The following is an 18,241-nucleotide window of genomic DNA, read 5'->3' as shown; positions in this document are numbered from 1 at the left end:
CCCTCCCTTAACAAATGTGATTGGGCTAAAGAGGAAAAGAATTTAATTCCCAGAGCAAGGGAAAAGCTTATTAGCAAAATAAAGAGAAATACCAAGCCACACATTTTAACCAATTTGGGCATCAGCCTTATACATCTAAGTAGATTACCAAGTGTGAACATCCCAGTTAAACAATAAACAAACTCGGAAAATCAGTTCAGGAGCTGACTTAACTGTTCTCTGCTGGAAATCAGTTCTGAAATTAAGAGCCAGACTTAGTCCTCTAGAACTATTAACATTTAAAGTCCCTGTTTTCAAAGTTTTCCTATAACAACTTAAGAGACAAATAAACAAATAATCTGTCTCCATGTTTCCAAATCTCATGCCCTTAAAAGTAATAATATTGGTTTATATCCTTTCTGGTTTTCTTTGCTTACACGAACATGTTCATACAAGGGTTTGAGGTCTAACCCATTTCCTTTTGAGCAAAAATGGGGAGATATGTATATATAAAATCATTCTGTAACATTTTCCTCTAAATCCATATCATAAATTCCAGTTAGTCCTAAGTCTAACTTATTAATAGCTATATATTTCACAGCATGAATATAGCATGATCTACTTTACAATCTACCTCAGTTAATTTATCCTATACTTTAATATGCAAAAGGAATTATCTGATAATAATAATCACAGCATGTACCAGCCAAGTACCTGGATTCAACCATTCATCTTGTAAAGTACAGAACAATTCAAATATTCTGAACTATCTTGTTATAACTCAAAAAGTACGTTACTTAAGTGGTTACAACCTAACCTGAATATTTATTGTTAGACTATGATATCCCCAACACCATTTTCCCCATGTTTTTATGCCATGTAATATTACTAAAATCTGATCCCTCTCAACAATGAATTTCTTAAAATCAGTTAACTTTAGAAAAATGCTAGCTGCTTGCAGCATTACTTACATTCACCAAGATATGGAAGCAGCCCAAGTTCCATCAGTAGATGAGAGGATAAAACAAAGATGGGACATTTACATAACAGAATACTACTCAGCTGTAAAAAAAGAAAAAAAAAAAGAAAAAGAAAAGAAAAAAGAAAATCTTACCCTTTGCAACAGTATGGATGGACCTGGAGAACATTATGTGAAGTAAAGTAAGCCAGTCAGAGAAAAATACCATATGATTTCACTCATATGTGGAATCTAATGAATAAACTGAACAAGCAAAATAGAGACGGACTCTGATGGAGAGCAGGATGACAGCTACTGGGGGTGGTGGTGGAGGAATCGAGCAAAAAGGAAAAAGGACTCATGGACAACAGTGTGGTGATTGCTGGGGGGCTGTGGGTATAAAGGGACTAAAATGGAAATGGGAAAAATCTGAAAATGCGAGATGCACTGAAGTTAACAGTGTAAGCATGTTGACCACTAGAGGGCTGTACTTCCCTATTTAATTTATCTTACATACTTCAGCATGGCTTAAGAGAGAAGGGCCCAAGAGAATCTTTGCCTCAATTCTCTCAGCTATTTATAAACTGAAGCAGTTAAACTGGGTTGGGTGATCTATCCCAGATCTTATAGCCACCAGAACTCAAAATTTTAATATATGTAAATACTCCAGAGTAAATTTGAACAGTATTCCAATATTTTCAAATAACACTAAAATCTCGTCGGCAGCCGTTCGTCTCGAGAGACGATGGTGTAGCTTCTTAAGAGTCTATCTGCACCTCCGAGAATGGCTGTGCAGTCCGACTCGGGAGTGACACGGTATCTGTCTCCTCCCGTGTTGAATCGACATCTTGCGATGACGCTGGAGTGTCCTCTCCCGTGAAGCTGAAGCTACAGAGCCTGGGCAGGGTAATACGGAGGGTCTGCTGTTGCCCATGCAGCAGACCCCCCCCCCCTCTTCGCAGCTGAAGGGTCCAAGGGAAAGACGGAGTCAATACAGCTTGGCTTCAGGTGCGCCGCAGGAGTTGTCAGTGTTGACTACAACGTCAAACCGCCTTAGGGACTCCGGCTCCGGATTTTCTGTCGGGGTTTACTCCCTTAGCCTTTCCCCTGAAGAGGTATGCCGCAAGGCAGCGGAGGTTTTTTGGTGTCAGAGTTTTCCTTCTCTGATGTACCCTGACTGGAAGATCGAACCAGCGACACTTAGCTCGCAGGCCGACGCTCCATCCACTGAGCTAAACCAGCCAGGGCAACACTAAAATAATGAATATAAATTTTAAGTGGAACTCTCCCTTTTTTCACATTCAGTATGCAGAAAACAAAAAAAAAATTTTGGGTATGTTTAGTCCTTTCCTTTTCTGTGATGGATTATACCTAGCTGTTGCATCCACTTAAATTTCCCAGAATTACTTTTATTTATAAAAATTGAATAATTCCAAAGCTGCCACCTATCTGCTGTAGATAGTTGTATTCAGAGTACTTTTTCATACTTTATGAAGCAGAAAAGCTATATTGTGATGAGGCTTAGAATATTAAGAAATATAACTTTCATATCAAAATGTTTACATAGCTCACCATTCTTTACTTTTATAAACTTCAATTGCCCAAAGTCCATCCTCCTTTCATAACTCTTCCCAATTTTCAGGAATATGGGAAAACATGGATTATATTCCAGTAAATTGTTTAATTGCTTTGACAACAAGTGCATTTTAACACGATGCAAGCAATCAGAATGTTATTCAGTTAACTCAAACAATTTCATATGTGAATAATCATCACAATATCTTTTACAATGGAACTCAGTGATACCATATTCATTCATGTTAAGTTCCCTAAATATGCAAACTTGATTTAAAACTAAATGCCCCGAGGGAAACCCAGAAAGAACTACATAAGAAAAAGAAAAAAAAAAAAGATGTGAAAATAAAAGATTAAAGATGACCAATGACCAAAAGATACACCTAAGTAAAAGGTAAAACCTAAGTGGTTTGTCTATCGACATATACACTACTTCCACCATAGCCATCTTAAGGCATTTTTTTAGATATTAAAAAAAAAAAAAAAAAAAAGTGTGGGAATGTTATTATCTGTCCTTGGGACAATGCCACAGCCCCTGCAGTGCTCACCATGTCTTTTATAAACCGAGAATAGAAACCCTGGCCCTCTAAAAATTTCAACCCCACAATTCTAATTCAAATAGCCTCTTCCCCGTGTTGTAAAAGCACAACTGCTTCTCCCTGTGAGACAGCAATTTTCAACATATTTGTTCATTATATATATTTACAACCTACATAATTTACTAATTTGGCCACAATTCCATTCATCAAAAAAGATAAGTAAAACCCACAATACTTACATAGGCAATACAATATGCTACTCACAGGAGTACTGTTAGAAAAACTTACAAAAGATATGGCAAAATCACTGAGAAAAAAATAACTTTGGTGGAGAAACAGTGAGAGGGAAAATGGTCCTGTGTCACAGTATTCTAAATTGCTTTCATGACTACCTGATACAGCGCCAATAGGGACCAAAATCAATTTCATTTGTAGTGTCTCTACCCAGTAACCTGGATGTGGAGCAGGAAGTCAAATATCTGCTTCCGTGAGTAACATCTTAAAACTTTTAGGGTCCCCTTAAAAAAGTAAAATGAGAACAATCAGCAAAACTTTCAACATTCAATCTGTATTGAATGAGAAAAATTAAACATTTCTTCAGAAATTTAGTTCTCACTTTGAACAGAGCTGTTCCAACTTAAATATTCATAATCCACACTAAAATATTCTGATCAATTAATCATTACAATTAGAGAAACTGCTTTACCCACACACAAAAGGAAATTACAATAAAGGGTGCTGATGTTCTTGTATATGAAAGGGTTGTTAGTTTACACATAATGTTAAAGCATTGCTTCACTAGCCTAATTTTCAACGGTTGTTATATATGTAAACAAATCATTTCCTCTACATGAAAAACACTGGGTTTAAGCTTTAGTTGTTCATTTTAACTTCAAAAATAGCTCTGGCTTAATGAACACAGCTCTAAATAACTTAAAGGAATAAAAAGAGTTTATTGTAAAATTTCAAATATGCTTCATATGAAAACTGTCCAATTATTAAGCAACCACAATTCCAAGCATAATACAAAACATTAACACACTTGTTCAGACTCCTTTACAGCATAAATGCCTGTTCTGTTGCACTCTTGTTTGAATCACGTTGACATCTGAATGCTACTGTCATATTATCCCCAGGACTTCAAGACTTGCTTGAGAAACAAATTTCTGATCCACAGAAGTAGGTCGTGCAGGTTAATGCAGAAATCAACTGGTAAATTTCCTTTGTCAACTGTTACACTTAATGTCCTCTACCTGATTAAAAGAAAAGTATCAAAGGTATAGAAATGAATTTTTAGTTGTACTATTACCAAATCTCAAGTTCAAAGTCAGCATTAGTTCTTGTAATGTTTAGCGAGCCTACTTTACCAAACTTAACTGTCATTCACATTACACCTTTTTATTTTTCCAATTAAAAATACAGCAAAATAAATTAGAAGTGAAAAAATTCAAAAGGAAAAAGCAAGAAACAGCGACATAAAATGAAGCTAATAATTAAGATAAATCAAAGGACACTGTGGTAATCTACAAACCTGCTGACAAACAAAACTAAATAAAAAATGTAAATGGTAGGCAATACCAAATCCAGAAATTCAGTCATTTAAAGATTTTTCATTTACCTCTGAAACCACCACTCCCTCCTCTTCCTCCTCTGAAGCCTCCACCTCTACTTCCTCCTCTTCCACCTCTAAAACCACCTAAAAATAAAGGATACATTTATTAAATAACCGTAGCCTATCATATTCTGATAAACCTACAAATATCAATACAATTACAAAGAAAAATAAATATAGATTCACAAATGTATCTTGTAGAATTTTTTAAAAGATAAAAATGGAAATAATGCAGAAGTTTCCCAATTGAGAAGCAGGCTAAAACCCTAGATTACAACTTTTTAAACAAATATTCTGTTTTGTTTTGTTTTTTTTACACTGTGCTAGGAGAGATGGGCCACCTCAGTAGCTTCTGAGGCTAATGGATTTTTCTCACCATCGTTACTTTAGCAAACCTGGTTCTCCTCACTTCTGCAACAAGTATTTTGTTTTAATGAATTAGAAAAGTTTGTTACTACAAAGTTGGATTTAGCCCTATCGTTAATTGTATGAGCATCTTAACTTTTGGTTATGGTAAATACTTTTTTGACTGAACAAAGGCTTTCTATCCTAAGAACAAAGAAAAGCAGATAATGAGTGGTTTTCATCTAAGCATGCTACAATAAACACATCCTTTAAGATTAACTGAACTATACTCAGTTAATACTGATACTGACATGTTGATGAACCTTGAAATTTTAAATTTGCTCAGCAGTTTTCTATTATCCAACACATACTGTGTTCCTATTTCAGTCTTCCTTTTTACTTATTTGGGGGCTTACTTTTTAAGAAATGATGAATTAAAAAATATTATAGGAAGTCCTAGCCACAACAATTAGGAAAAAATAAAGTGCATTCAAATTGGAAAGGAAGAAGTAAAACTGTCATTATTTGCAGATGGCATTATATGGAGAGAAGCCTAAAGAGTCCACCAAAAAAAAAAAAAAAAAACTATTAAAACTGTTAAATGAATTCAGTAAAGTAGCAGGATACAAAATCAATATTCAGAAATCAGTTGCATTTTTATACACTAGTAATGAACTGCAAGGAAGAGAAATTAAGAAAACAATTTCATTTACAATTGCATTTAAAAAAATACTTAGGAATAAATTTAATCAAGAAGGTAAAAGATTTATACTCAAAAAATTATAAGATGTTGAAAAAATAAAATTTAAAAAGATACAAATAAATGAAAGCATATACCACTCATGGACAAGAAGAATTAACATCATTAAAATGTCCATACTACCCAAATCAATCTATAGATGCAATGCGATTCCTATCAAAATACCAATGGCATTTTTTACAGAACTAGAACAAATGATCCTAAAATTTATATGGAACCATCGAAGATCTCATATAGTCAAAGCCATCTTGAGAAAGAACAAAGTCAGAGATAGCTATAGTAATCCAAACAGCACAGTAATGACATAAAAACAGACACAATGATCAATGGAGAATACAGAATAGAGAGCCTAGAGATAAACTTACACCTATATGGTCAATTAATCTATGACAAAGGAGGCAAAAATATACAATGTGGTAAAAAGTCTATTCAATAAATGGCATTGGGAAAACTGGACAGATACATGCAGAAAAAAACGAAACTAGACCACCTTCTTACACCATATCCAAGAATGGATTAAAGACTTAAAATATAAGATCTAATACCACAGAAACACCTAGAAAACACAGGCAGCAAATCCTGACATTGGTCATAGTAATATTTTTTCCTGATACATCTCCTCAGGCAAGGGAAACAAAAGAAAAAATAAACATATGGGACTATATCAAATTAACAGACTCATCAATTAAAGAAAAAAGAGGACCCAAATAAACAAAATCAGAAATGAAAGAGAAGTAACAACTGATACAACAGAAATACAAAGGATTGTAAGAAATTACTATGAACAACTATACAGCAAGAAATTGGACAACCTGAACAAAATGCATAAATTTCTCAAAACATACAATCTTCTAAAACTGAATCAGAAGAAGCAGAAAACTTGAATAGACTGATAACTACTAGCAAAATTGAAGCAATCATCAAAAAAGTGCCAACACACAAAAGCCCTGGACTGGATGTCTTCACAAGCAAATTTTACCAAACATTCAAAGAGGAACTAACACCTATCCTACACAAACTATTACAGAAAATTCAAAAAGAGGGAAGACTCCCAGACTATTTTTACAAGACCAGTATTATCCTAATCCCCAGACCAGGAAGCTATAGGCCAATAATTCTGATGAACATAGATGTGAAAATCCTCAACAAAATACTAGCAAAACAGATCCACCAATACATTAAAAAGATCATACACCATGATCAAGTGGTATTTATTCCAAGGATGCAAAGATGGTACAATATTCGCAAATCAATAAACATAATACAACACATAAACAAAATGAAAGCCAAAAATCACATGATCATATCAACAGATGCAGAAAAAGTATTTGATAAATCCAGCACTCATTTATGATAAAAACACTCAGCAAAGTGGGAACAGAGGGAGCATACCTCAACAGAATAAAAGCCATAATGAAAAAACCTACTGCCAATATCATGTTTAATGGGCAAAAAATAAAAGCATTTCCCTTAAGGTCAGGAACCAGACAAGGGTATTCGTTTTCACCACTCTTACTCAACATAGTACTGGAAATCCTAGCCACAGCAATCAGATAAGAAATAAAAGGCATCCAAATTGGAAAAGAGGAAGTAAAACTCATTACTTGCAGACGATATGATAGTGTACATAGAACACGCTATAAGCTCCACCAAAAAACTATTCAACCTAATAAGTGAATTCGGAAAAGTAGTGGGATACAAAATAAATATTCAGAAATCGATGGCATTTTTGTACACCAACAATGAACTATCAGAAAGAGAAACTAAGGAAAAAATGCCATTTACTATAGTAGCAACAACAACAAAAAAGTACCTAGGAATAAATTTAACCAATGAGGTAAAAGATTTGTACTCTGAAAACTATAGAACACTGAAGAAAGAAATTGAAGAAGCTACAAATACATGTAAGCATATATCCTATTCATGCACTGGAAGAATTAACATCATTAAAATGTTCACAGCACCCAAAGCAATTTATAGATTTAATGCAATTCCTATTAAAATACCAATAGCATATTTCACACATCTAGAACAAAACTTCAAAAATGTATATGGAACCAAAAAAGATCCCAAAGAGCCACAGTAATCTTGAGAAAGGAGAACAAGTTGGAGGGATTACAATACCTAATACCGAACTATACTACAAACCCACTATAATCAAAACAGTCTGGTACTGGCATAAAAAGACATAGGTTAATGGAACAGAAATGACAGCCCAGAAATGAACCCATGTCTCTGTGGTCAATTAGTATTTGACAAAGGGGGCACAAGCATACAGTGGAGTAAAAATAGTCTCTTCAATAAATGGTGTTGGAAGAATTAAGACAGGTACATGCAAAACAATGAAACTAGGACACCAACTTATACCATATACCAGACTAAACTCAAAATGGATAAAAGACTTAAACATTAAGTCATGATACCATAAACATCCTAGAGGAAAACATAGGCAGTAAAAGTTCAGATATCCCACGTAGCAATATTTCGACACCATATCTCCTACAGCAAGGAAAAAATAAACAAATGAGACTATGTCAACATTAAAAAGCTGTTGCATGGCAAAAAAATCATCATCGAAATGAAAAGGAAACCAACTGTATGGGAAAACATATTTGTCAATGATACATCAGACAAGGGTTTAATCTCCAAAATATATAAAGAACCCATACACCTCAACAGCAAGAAGACAAACAATCCAAAAAAATGGGCCGAGGATCTGAACAGACATTTCTCCAAGGAGGACATACAGAGGGCCTATAGGTATATGAAAAAGTGCTCAACATCACTGGTAATCAGAAAGATGCAAATTAAAGCCACTATGAGATACCACCTCACACTGCTCAGAAAGGCCATCATTAACAAACCAACAAACAAGTGCTGGCGAGGATGTGGAGAAAAGGGAACCCTAGTGCACTGTCGGTGGGAATGCAGACTGGTGCAGTCACTCTAGAAAACAGTATGGAATTTCCTCAAAAAATTAAAAATGGAATTGCCTTATGACCCAGTGATTTCACTGCAGGGAATATGAAATGCCAATTCAAAAGAACCTATGCACCCCTAGGTTCATAGCAGCGCTATTGACAATAGCCACGTGCTGGAAACAGCCTAAGTGCTTATCAGTAGATGAATGGATTAAAAACCTATGGTACATCTACACAATGGAATACTATGTAGCAGAAAGAAAGAAGGAATTCCCACCCGTTGTGACGGCACAGATGAAACTGGAGACTATTATACTAAGTGAAATAAGCCAGTTGATGAAAGACAAATATTATATGATCTCACTTATAAGAGGAATCTAATGAACAAAATAAACTAATGAGCAAAACAGAACCAGAGGCATGGAAACAAGGAACAGACTGACACCTGCCAGAGGAAAGGGAGGTAAGAAATGGTGGAAAGAAGTGGAAGGGATTAGTCGAAGAAAATGTATGAATGACCCATAGACATGGATAAATAACAGTGTGAGGATGGACTGTGGAAGCAGAGGTTGGAGTGGGACAGAAGAGGGCAAAGGAGGGGAAATTGGGACAACTGTAACAGAATACACAAGAATAAAAATTACTTTTAAGAAAATAAACGTTTTTGCATAGCAAGGGAATCCACTAATAAAACACAAGGACAACTCACTGAGAGAAAATATTCGCCAATGATACAACCGATAATGGGGTTAATATCCAAAATTTATAAAGAATGTATACAACTCAACATTAAAAGAAAGTCAAACAATCCAATTTAAAAATGGGCAGAGGACCTGAATAGTCAGTTATCCAAAGAGGACAATGGCTAATTGACATATGAAAAGATGCTCAATGTCACTAATCACCAGAGATATGCAAATTAAAAACCACAATGAGATACCACCTCACACCTGCAAGAATGGCTATACCAATAAATCATACAAGTTGGTGAGGATGTGGAAAAGGGAACCCTTGTACATTGTTGGCACAATTGCAAATAGGTGCAGCCACTATGGAAAATCAGCCCTTATGGAGGTTCCTCAAAAAATTAAAAGCAGAACTACCTTATGACCCATCAATTCCACTTCTTAGTATTTATCTGAAGAAAGCCAAAATACTAATTATAAAAGATATACGCACCCCTATGTTCACTACAGCATCATTTACAATAACCAAGATATGGAAGAAATCTAAGTAGCCATCAATAAATGATTGGATAAGGAAAATGTGGTACATGTTATATATACAATAGGATGTTACTTGGCCATAAAAAGAATGAAATCTTACCATTTATGACAACATGGTTGGACCAAGAAGGTATTGTGCTAAGTGAAATGAGTCAGACAGAAAGACAAATACTATATGAGTTCCTTATATATGGAATCTAAAGAAAAAATAAAAGAACAAACAAAACAGAAACAGACTCAAAGAGAATAAACTGAGGATTGCCAGATGGTAGGGGGTTGGGTAACTGGGTAAAAAAGGTGAAAGGATTAAAAAGCACAAATTGGTAGTTAAAAAAGTCACAGGGATGTAAAGTATAGCATAGGAAATATAGTTGATGATATTGTGATAACTATGTCAGGTGGGTAACAGACTTATCCAGGGATCACATAAATTACATAAATGTCTAACCACTATGCTGCAGAGCTGAAACTAATATAAAATAATACTTAATGTCAACTGCAATTGACAAATAAAAAAAAATTTTTAAGAGAAAGTATTAAAAGAAAAAACAAATACATATTTCCAAATACAGGTATGAAAATATAAAGTTTTTTAAAAAACAGAGTTGTGAAGTTTCCTTAATGTTGTACATGAGATTAAATATAGAATAGATATAAGGGGATCTCTCTCCATCAAATATGCAAAGATGCACTCCCAAAAAATTTTTAAAAGAAATGCTCTCTCAAGAAATTACCTCCTAGCTATCTAGACCCTGAAAGTACATTTACAGAGTGAAATAATAAATTGAGAGAAGCAAAGGTGAAAACAGAGTTGTCTCTCTTCTGATCCAGTAACAGAAGCTTTCCAACCCCATTTCAGCTCCTCTTCCTTCCCCTTTGGCCCTGCCTGTCCTCCAGCCATCCCTCTACCACAACATTCACAGATCTAGGCAAACCCTATGCCGCACCCCAGCTCACCCCCAACCCTGCTCATCATCTTGTTGTCCGTAATAATGAATGTACCAAAGCTTTGAGGAAATACATGTCAAAATACTCAACCCAAAGCAATTAATTTATTGATAATGGTTTTTGACATGACATCAGAAGATATAGATTTTATTCCTGGGCTGCCAATTATTTGATTAGGACAAATTAACTTTTGTAAGCCTCCATTTCCTTATCCAAAAAATAAAGTTATCACCTAACTTGCAACATTTTGCTGAATATTAAAAGAATATACAAAGCTACTAATAGACTACATGACCTGCTCCCAGCATACAATCAACACTCAGTGACATTAATTAAAATTTAGTTATGATAGTCTTATACTTTATAAAATCCCCAACAAAACATGAGTAACTCAAGAGATGAAATCCCTCAAAATTGTACTTTCTTTTTAAATAAGTCATTGAAACTAAGCATTATTACTATGGCACTTTGCCAAGATTTGAAGAAAACTTAAGTAAAAAAATAAACATTAGTGAGGTTTGCGTAGGTACAAAATTTAATTGTACTATATGAATTGGCTGCAACTTTGAAATCTCATTAGAAATCTCCAAGTAACTTACCACCTCTACCACCTCGGCCACCTCCTCCTCGTCCTCCTCCTCGTGCTCCTCCTCGACCGCCCCTGCCACCACCTCTTGGTGGTCCCTTCTCACCTGGAGGTTGAGGTAAAAACCTCTGTAGTGGCAACAGTTTATACGGGTCTATATAAAACTGGAAGTAAAATAGAAACAATTAGTATAAAGACTTGGAGCTAGTATAGTATAATCATTAAGAACCTAGACTACAAAATACCAGGGTCCAAATCTCAACTCTACTATATACTACTGTATAGCCCTGGAGAAGAACTTAAGTTTTTTTGTGCCTTAAGTTTTCAGATCTGTAAAATCAAGATAATAAAGTATTGGAATAGCCAAATCGTTCATTTGGTTTTTTTCCACAAGATGACTCTTAGTAGCGCTTAGTTAACTGTCTTTAACTTCATTTGAAACCATTTTGTTAGACTGTATCATGACAACTGTTGTATCAGCGCATATTTCTTTAAAAAAATCAAAACTGGTGAATTTTTGTGTAGCCATTTTAATATCAAAGATGGAAGAAAATAAGCAACATTTTCGGCATATTATGCTTTATTATTTCAAGAAAGGTAAAACCACAACTGAAGCACAAAACAAGATTTGTACAGCGTATTGAGAAGGTGCTATGACTGACTGAACGTGTCAAAAGTGGTTTGTGAGGTTTCGTGCCGGAGATTTCTCTGTGGATGATGCTCCACAATCGGGTAGACCAGTTGAAGTTGACAGCAATCAAATTGAGACATTAATTGAGAATAATCAATGTTATACCATGGGGGAGATAGCCGACATACTTAAAACACCCAAATCAATAAAATTACTGGTGAAAATAAAAATGTGTCTTTTATGTAAAAAGCTAAATGAACTTTTTGACCAAGCCAATACCTACCTCACACAGTCCTTGTGAAGATCAAGAGTAATGTACATAAGCACTTAAACTTTGGCACATAATAAGTATAACACTCATATAAATAGAAAGCAAGACCAATTCAATCTCATTTCTCCTTAGAAATAGATAATGCCTTGCAAAAATTAACTTAATTTTACCTCAACAGAATTGCTATAAGAAAAATGAAACTTAAAAATTTAGCATTAAAATTAAAATCTAAAATAAAACATTTGTCTAGTATGTGTACTAGCTATTTCAAGACTTTTTTAATAAAGAGTCAATAACTTTTTAATGAACATATTAAGTAAAAGAAGATTTGTAGAAACAAAATCCATCCAATATTTGTGGTTAAAAAAATGTTTTTTTCACAACAGAATATAATGGGGTACATTTCACAATTTTACACAGAACACATAAGGGCTTCAAAACTTATTAAGGTAACAAAATATCTGAATCCCTCTTTAGGTATCACCTTATCCTTTTCTTCCCTTCAAAGCCCATCCTCTCAAAAATATTGTCTAGGTCTGCACTGTCCAATATGGCAACCACTAGCCACATGTGGCTACTCCAATTTAATTAAAAATTAAAATTCCAGTTCCTGAGTCACATGCCACATTTCAGATGCTCAAAACTACAAATGGCTAGTGGCTTCTGTACTGCAGGAATTTCCATCATCACAGAAAATCTGACTGGACAGCTTTGGTCGAGAGACATGTAGGCTGGGTAAGGAGGGCTTGAACCTGAACTGTGAATCTAGAAATGGGAGAGGACAAGTGTACTCATTTAACATCTGTGATTATAAAAACACTATATAAATCCTCAAAGAAAGAATGCTATGAGAAAAGGCAGGTATACCGATCAAATTTAAATGGCTATTACAGGCAAAGTCTTTTTTTTTCAAATAAGAAGCCTGACTCTTAGGCCCACCCAAAGCAGTGCAACTTCCCAGTGTATACCTGTCAGGGCTTCCACAGCCAGATGCCATATGTTACCAACAAGGCACCGTCCCCACCTCATCTCCTATTCCCAGCTGGCTTCCGAACCAACGCTCCATTGGCTCCATGACTTGTTGATCTCTCCATGTTGCTATTTCCAATGAACACTTTGCAACAGCATTTTACCGTAACTGAACACTTCCTCTCAGAAAAATTTTGTTCTCTTTGACATTTGTGTACCACTTTTATGAAACTCTCCCGGTCTGCCTTATTTTCTTGGCAGTTACTTCTCAGACTAGACTTACAGATACATAAATTTGGGAGGTGCCCCAAAGCTTTTTCCTCTCAGGGTTTCTTCCTAGACTCTACCATCCACTGCCCATACAATAACAACTTCCCAATTCTACCTCTAGCCCACTTTTCCTTTCAGCACCTAATGTGAATACCTCACAAATGCTTCAAACTTATTGTCCAAAACTGAACCCATTCTCTTCCAATTCCCTTTTTCTCCAGTGTTGCCATTTCAGTGACTGGTGGCAACATCCACAAAGATGTTGAAAGCAGACACCTGAAAGATGGTAGCACTTTTTTACTTCAATTTCAACAGCTCTTCAATGACTGAGACCTATCAATTCTACTTCCTATACCTCTCATAAATCCATCCATTTTTCTCCACTTACACCGTCACTGCCCTAGACCAAAATCTCTCTTGCAGGATTAATGCAGTAGCCTCCAACCTGGCATCTTCACAGAGCATACTGACCCCTTCCCAGGGTTCTCCTTTCTTCTTCCTGTGCTCTTAAGTATAAATTTAACCATATTTTTCCCAAGTCTAACCTCTTTCCCATGACCTGAAGGCCTTAAGTAATTTAGCCCCTGCCTACCTCTAGCCTTATTTCACAAGTTTCTCATTCCTAAATATTCTATGTCCAGGCTACACCTCTGCCTTTTTCAGATCCTTCAAGGGGCTTACTGACTCAGACTTGCACACACTGTTTTTTTCTTCTTGTAATGCACTTCCTTCTCCCCTATCACTAGTGAAGCCAACTACATCAAAGGTATCTGGGAGCCTTCCTTTTAAGAACTGACTCTCGGCCCCCACCTAAGACCTTCTGGGTCAAATTTCTAGGAGTGCAACCCAGAAATACATCTTCTTAAAAGTCCCCCAGATAATTCTGACATGAAGCCTGGTTTGGCAATAACTGCTGGTCACCTTTCAGGTCTCAGCTTCAAGCTACATGCCTCAAAACACCCGTACTAAATTTGGTCCCACTACTAACATTTTCATAGCTACTTATATTTCTCTTTCACAGCATATACTTGAATGTTATTGAAATATTTCTGAAATCATTTAATATCTGACTTCTCCCAAATGAGTTTTATAATTTAATGTTTTATTTACAATGTTTGGTCATGCACAGCTTTTCAACAGGACAAGTTTGCATCAATTAAAAAACATACTCTAGCATTTATAGAATTTGCTAACATGAACAAGGAATATTTTCTGAAAGCCTGCATTAAATAAATTACTCTTAAAGATAATTAAGTTCAATGTTTGAAGTACAGAAAATATCAATTGAAGACCTTCACTGGTGATATATTGAGGGAATCTCCAAGTGCCCTCAGCAGGACAGCCATGGAGTAGGTCATTCACTCATAAAATCAAGAATCCTAGATATCATGAGCTTGACTCACCTTCTGTAGTTTTTTAAAGGATGATGCTTTCATGTTTTCTGACAATTTAACTGAAAAATACTATTAATTTTATTAAGGAAAAAGCAATTAAGATTTAAAAAAAGGTAACTATCTGAATTTATGTGTAATTTTAAAAACAAGATTAGAATATATGGGAATGTTTAGAAAAAGTAAGAAATGAGTTTCCCAGACGAAATAAGTACTTTGTTTTTAAAACTTCCAGTTCCACCATACTATCCCAGTGGCACCATCATATCCAAAGCAAAGCACCTCTATCCTGTAGCACTAATTCAAATGGCAATCATTCCTAAAACCTGCCCAAAAGGACCTATCTACAATATAGTTGGACAAAAGTAGGTTTACAGTTATGAGTGCAAAAGTTTATTCATATATTATTACTTATTATTATATTTTCCATACAAACAACTGTAAGCCTACTTTTGTCCACCCCTGTATATATGAAAATATATTCTCTCTTGACGTTTCTTTATGGTCCAATTTTAGCAATACTGTCACGAAGCAATGAGTTTAATTTAATTAATACTTAATTCCAGAAAAAGCACAGTAACCTTTTAATGAGATCACATCTTCCGATTAAAAAGGATACAAAATCTCTAAGCTGTCCAAATATTTCATCCACTTTTCCAATTTGTTCTTTGTTTTCTAAATAAACTGGAGCATTAAAATAAGGCACCTTATTTTCATCTGTGGTACATTTACAAACTATGTCATCTTCACAGGGATGCAGGAACTCTCCTAATACTGAAATAGAACAAGAAGACATTAAAATATAAAACAATTTCAAATGATATTGACCAATCTCTCCTGGAAGCTTTCTTCTTGGCTACCTGTGATTTCACCGTATCTGTCTTCCTGGGGAACAAAAGTCTTCGAGTTGGTTTACCAGTCCACAACATATTAGCTTTGTGACACACGGTAAGGGTCTCATTTCTCTGCTTCAGTGTCCTCATCTTTAATACAGGCGAATAACAGTTCCAACACCTAACATACTGTATTGTGACTATTAAGTGCACTATTATGTCTAGTGCTTAGAAAAGTGCCTGGCACACTGAGGCTACTCAACCTGGAACGGTGATTTTATTACATTAATAACTATTATTATTTGATTAAACACTATGTTGCATTTTTATGTCTATTCTTCCTTCTCCCCTATCCCTAACAGTAAAATCAGTCTTGGTTGTTCCCATCTTTTTTTCCTTCCCTTTTATACCTTCCTACTCTTCACCAAGGACTCTTAGATATTTCAGTGGAAATAAACTCGGTGGAACTTGACTTAATAATGTACTGGGAAATGTTAAAAGGTTCCAGATTTTGAGCCTGAGTGATAGGGTTGGAGAATTGGTTTTGCAGCAGTGTGCTGAATATTTTAGTTCGGGGTGACAGTCAATTAGAAATGAAGGTAGTTATTTTGGATTCCACAATTTTATGGAAAAGATTGAAGAGTCCTTGGTTTACCTTCATTTCTAATTGACTGTCACCCCGAACTAAAATATTCAGCACACTGCTGCAAAACCAATTCTCCAACCCTATCACTCAGGCTCAAAATCTGGAACCTTTTAACATTTCCCAGTACATTATTAAGTCAAGTTCCACCGAGTTTATTTCCACTGAAATATCTCTCTCATCCACCCCGTCCTTTTTCTTCTCACTTCCAGGAGGCGCTCACTGTTTCCCTCATGCATGGACTGCTGAAATGGCTCTGGGCTAGCACCTTTGACTCTAGCTATTACCCTCTTCAAACCTATTCTTTATATTAGACTGTGTTCATCCTTTCTCCTCTTTGATACGTGCTTCTACTGTCAAATCTCTGTCCCACTTTCTATGACTTCCATCCTATGTCATTGATAAATTACTCCAAAACTGCTCTAATTAGGTCTTTTCTTGACTTCCTTTCTGTAGTTTCCCTTCCAAAGATTTTTTTTTCTCACTTGCTTATGAGTAAGATAAAGTCTGGGCTTTGGAGTCGGAAAACTTGCTTTGTATCTCAGATAATCACTTTACTGATTGATCACTTATTCTTCACTATGAACCTAGCAAAGAAACCTAACTATAAATCACAGTTTTCTTACCTATAAAATGGGACAATAGAGATAAACATGAAATATTACCTATTTAATATCTCCCTTTCAGCCCAAGCTCAAGTTCCACCTCCATGATGCATTCTAGGCGTCCTTCAGCTTTCCTAATCTCCCCCTTACATGCTAGAGCATGATTACAAGTCAGTTCACAACATCTCCACAGATTTCACTCCAAGCAGCAACCTCCGTGAGCTGCCGGATAGATATTATCTGACTCCCAGGCAAACTTACTAATAATACAAAACCCACAACCTCCTCACCCCATCCCCCCCGCCCCCAAGCAGGCTAAGCTTTGAAACCGACATACAAACTACATGTTCTGGAGGTCCTTGGTCTTGGCCTTTGTTAAAGCCTCCGCGGCCACCCCCACGTCCAAATCCTCCTCTGCCGCCGCCACCTCTGAAATTGCCGCCGCCGCCACCTCTGAAATTGCCGCCGCCGCCACCTCTGAAATTACCGCCACCTCCACCTCGGAAGTGGTTGTTGCTGCCGCCACGACTGAAGCCGCCACCTCCACCGCCTCGGTTAAAGCCCCCACGTCCTCCGCCTCGAAAAGACATGCTCACTCCTGTCTGTTGAGAAAAGTAGTGCGTGCCTTTTGGTCACTGTGGCCTCTGGGTACAACACCCCACCCTTCTGAGCCTCGGCTAGAACACCATAAAAGGGGGCAGTAGTAACAGCAACTCTTCCACTAAACCCACGGTCAAGCCGCCAGTGACAAACCCGAGGGGTGAGCAGCGTCGCCTCCCCATAGTCCCGTGAGCGCCGGCCTCGTCGCTCTCAGTACCTCCTCCCTGCGCAAGCAGCAAGGTCTTCACGCCCCTGTCCCTTCTTTCCCTCCTCCCTCCCTCCCTCCGCCGGGTTCCGAGCCTAGAATTCTCTGATTCTCCGGCGCCCTAGACCCACTCACCAGACCCACGTGCACCTCTGGCTCAGATGCGCACACCCACCCGCCCGCTACTTCCGGCGCACGCGAGCCTCCTCGGCCACTGTACCGGCACAAAATGGAGGCGGGAGTCCAGAAACTCGAATACCTGGGTTACAAAAAACAAACAAAACTCACCGGCAGAACCAACGACACTGTCAACTTCCCAAAATAGCCTTCAGCTCAGGAAAAGTAGCATAAATACTGTTTTACTTCCACCGCTG

General features: G+C 36.6%; 1 protein-coding gene and 1 non-coding gene across 4 annotated transcripts; both read right to left on the bottom strand.

Moving 5' to 3' along the window:
• Window positions 1-3,984: 3,984 nt before the first annotated feature.
• On the bottom strand, window positions 3,985-18,241 carry GAR1 (GAR1 ribonucleoprotein). 3 transcript variants are annotated; one of them, XM_090267988.1, is made up of 7 exons: window positions 18,156-18,241; window positions 17,400-17,664; window positions 15,601-15,755; window positions 14,994-15,053; window positions 11,463-11,613; window positions 4,670-4,747; window positions 3,985-4,304 (listed from the first exon to the last, which is right to left on the bottom strand). In XM_090267988.1, exons 2-7 carry the CDS (start codon window positions 17,650-17,652, stop codon window positions 4,291-4,293), a joined length of 711 nt encoding a protein of 236 aa, XP_090124114.1. In that variant the 5' UTR covers window positions 17,653-17,664; window positions 18,156-18,241; the 3' UTR covers window positions 3,985-4,290. The 3 variants fall into 3 exon arrangements, with proteins under 3 accessions (XP_090124114.1, XP_090124112.1, XP_090124113.1); XM_090267986.1 differs by lacking the exon at window positions 18,156-18,241 and adding an exon at window positions 18,003-18,065; XM_090267987.1 differs by lacking the exon at window positions 18,156-18,241 and adding an exon at window positions 17,816-17,873.
• On the bottom strand, window positions 4,980-5,117 carry LOC150019439 (small nucleolar RNA SNORA66). The gene has a single exon (XR_016509487.1). It is a non-coding gene; the product is annotated as a small nucleolar RNA SNORA66 (small nucleolar RNA).

The sequence above is a fragment of the Furipterus horrens genome, unplaced genomic scaffold (genome assembly GCF_987537825.1).
Source record: "Furipterus horrens unplaced genomic scaffold, mFurHor1.1.pri manual_scaffold_2, whole genome shotgun sequence".
Classification (NCBI taxonomy): Eukaryota; Metazoa; Chordata; class Mammalia; order Chiroptera; family Furipteridae; genus Furipterus; species Furipterus horrens.
The sequence above is the reverse complement of the archived record's forward strand: the minus strand, read 5'-3'. Positions and strand labels throughout refer to the sequence as shown.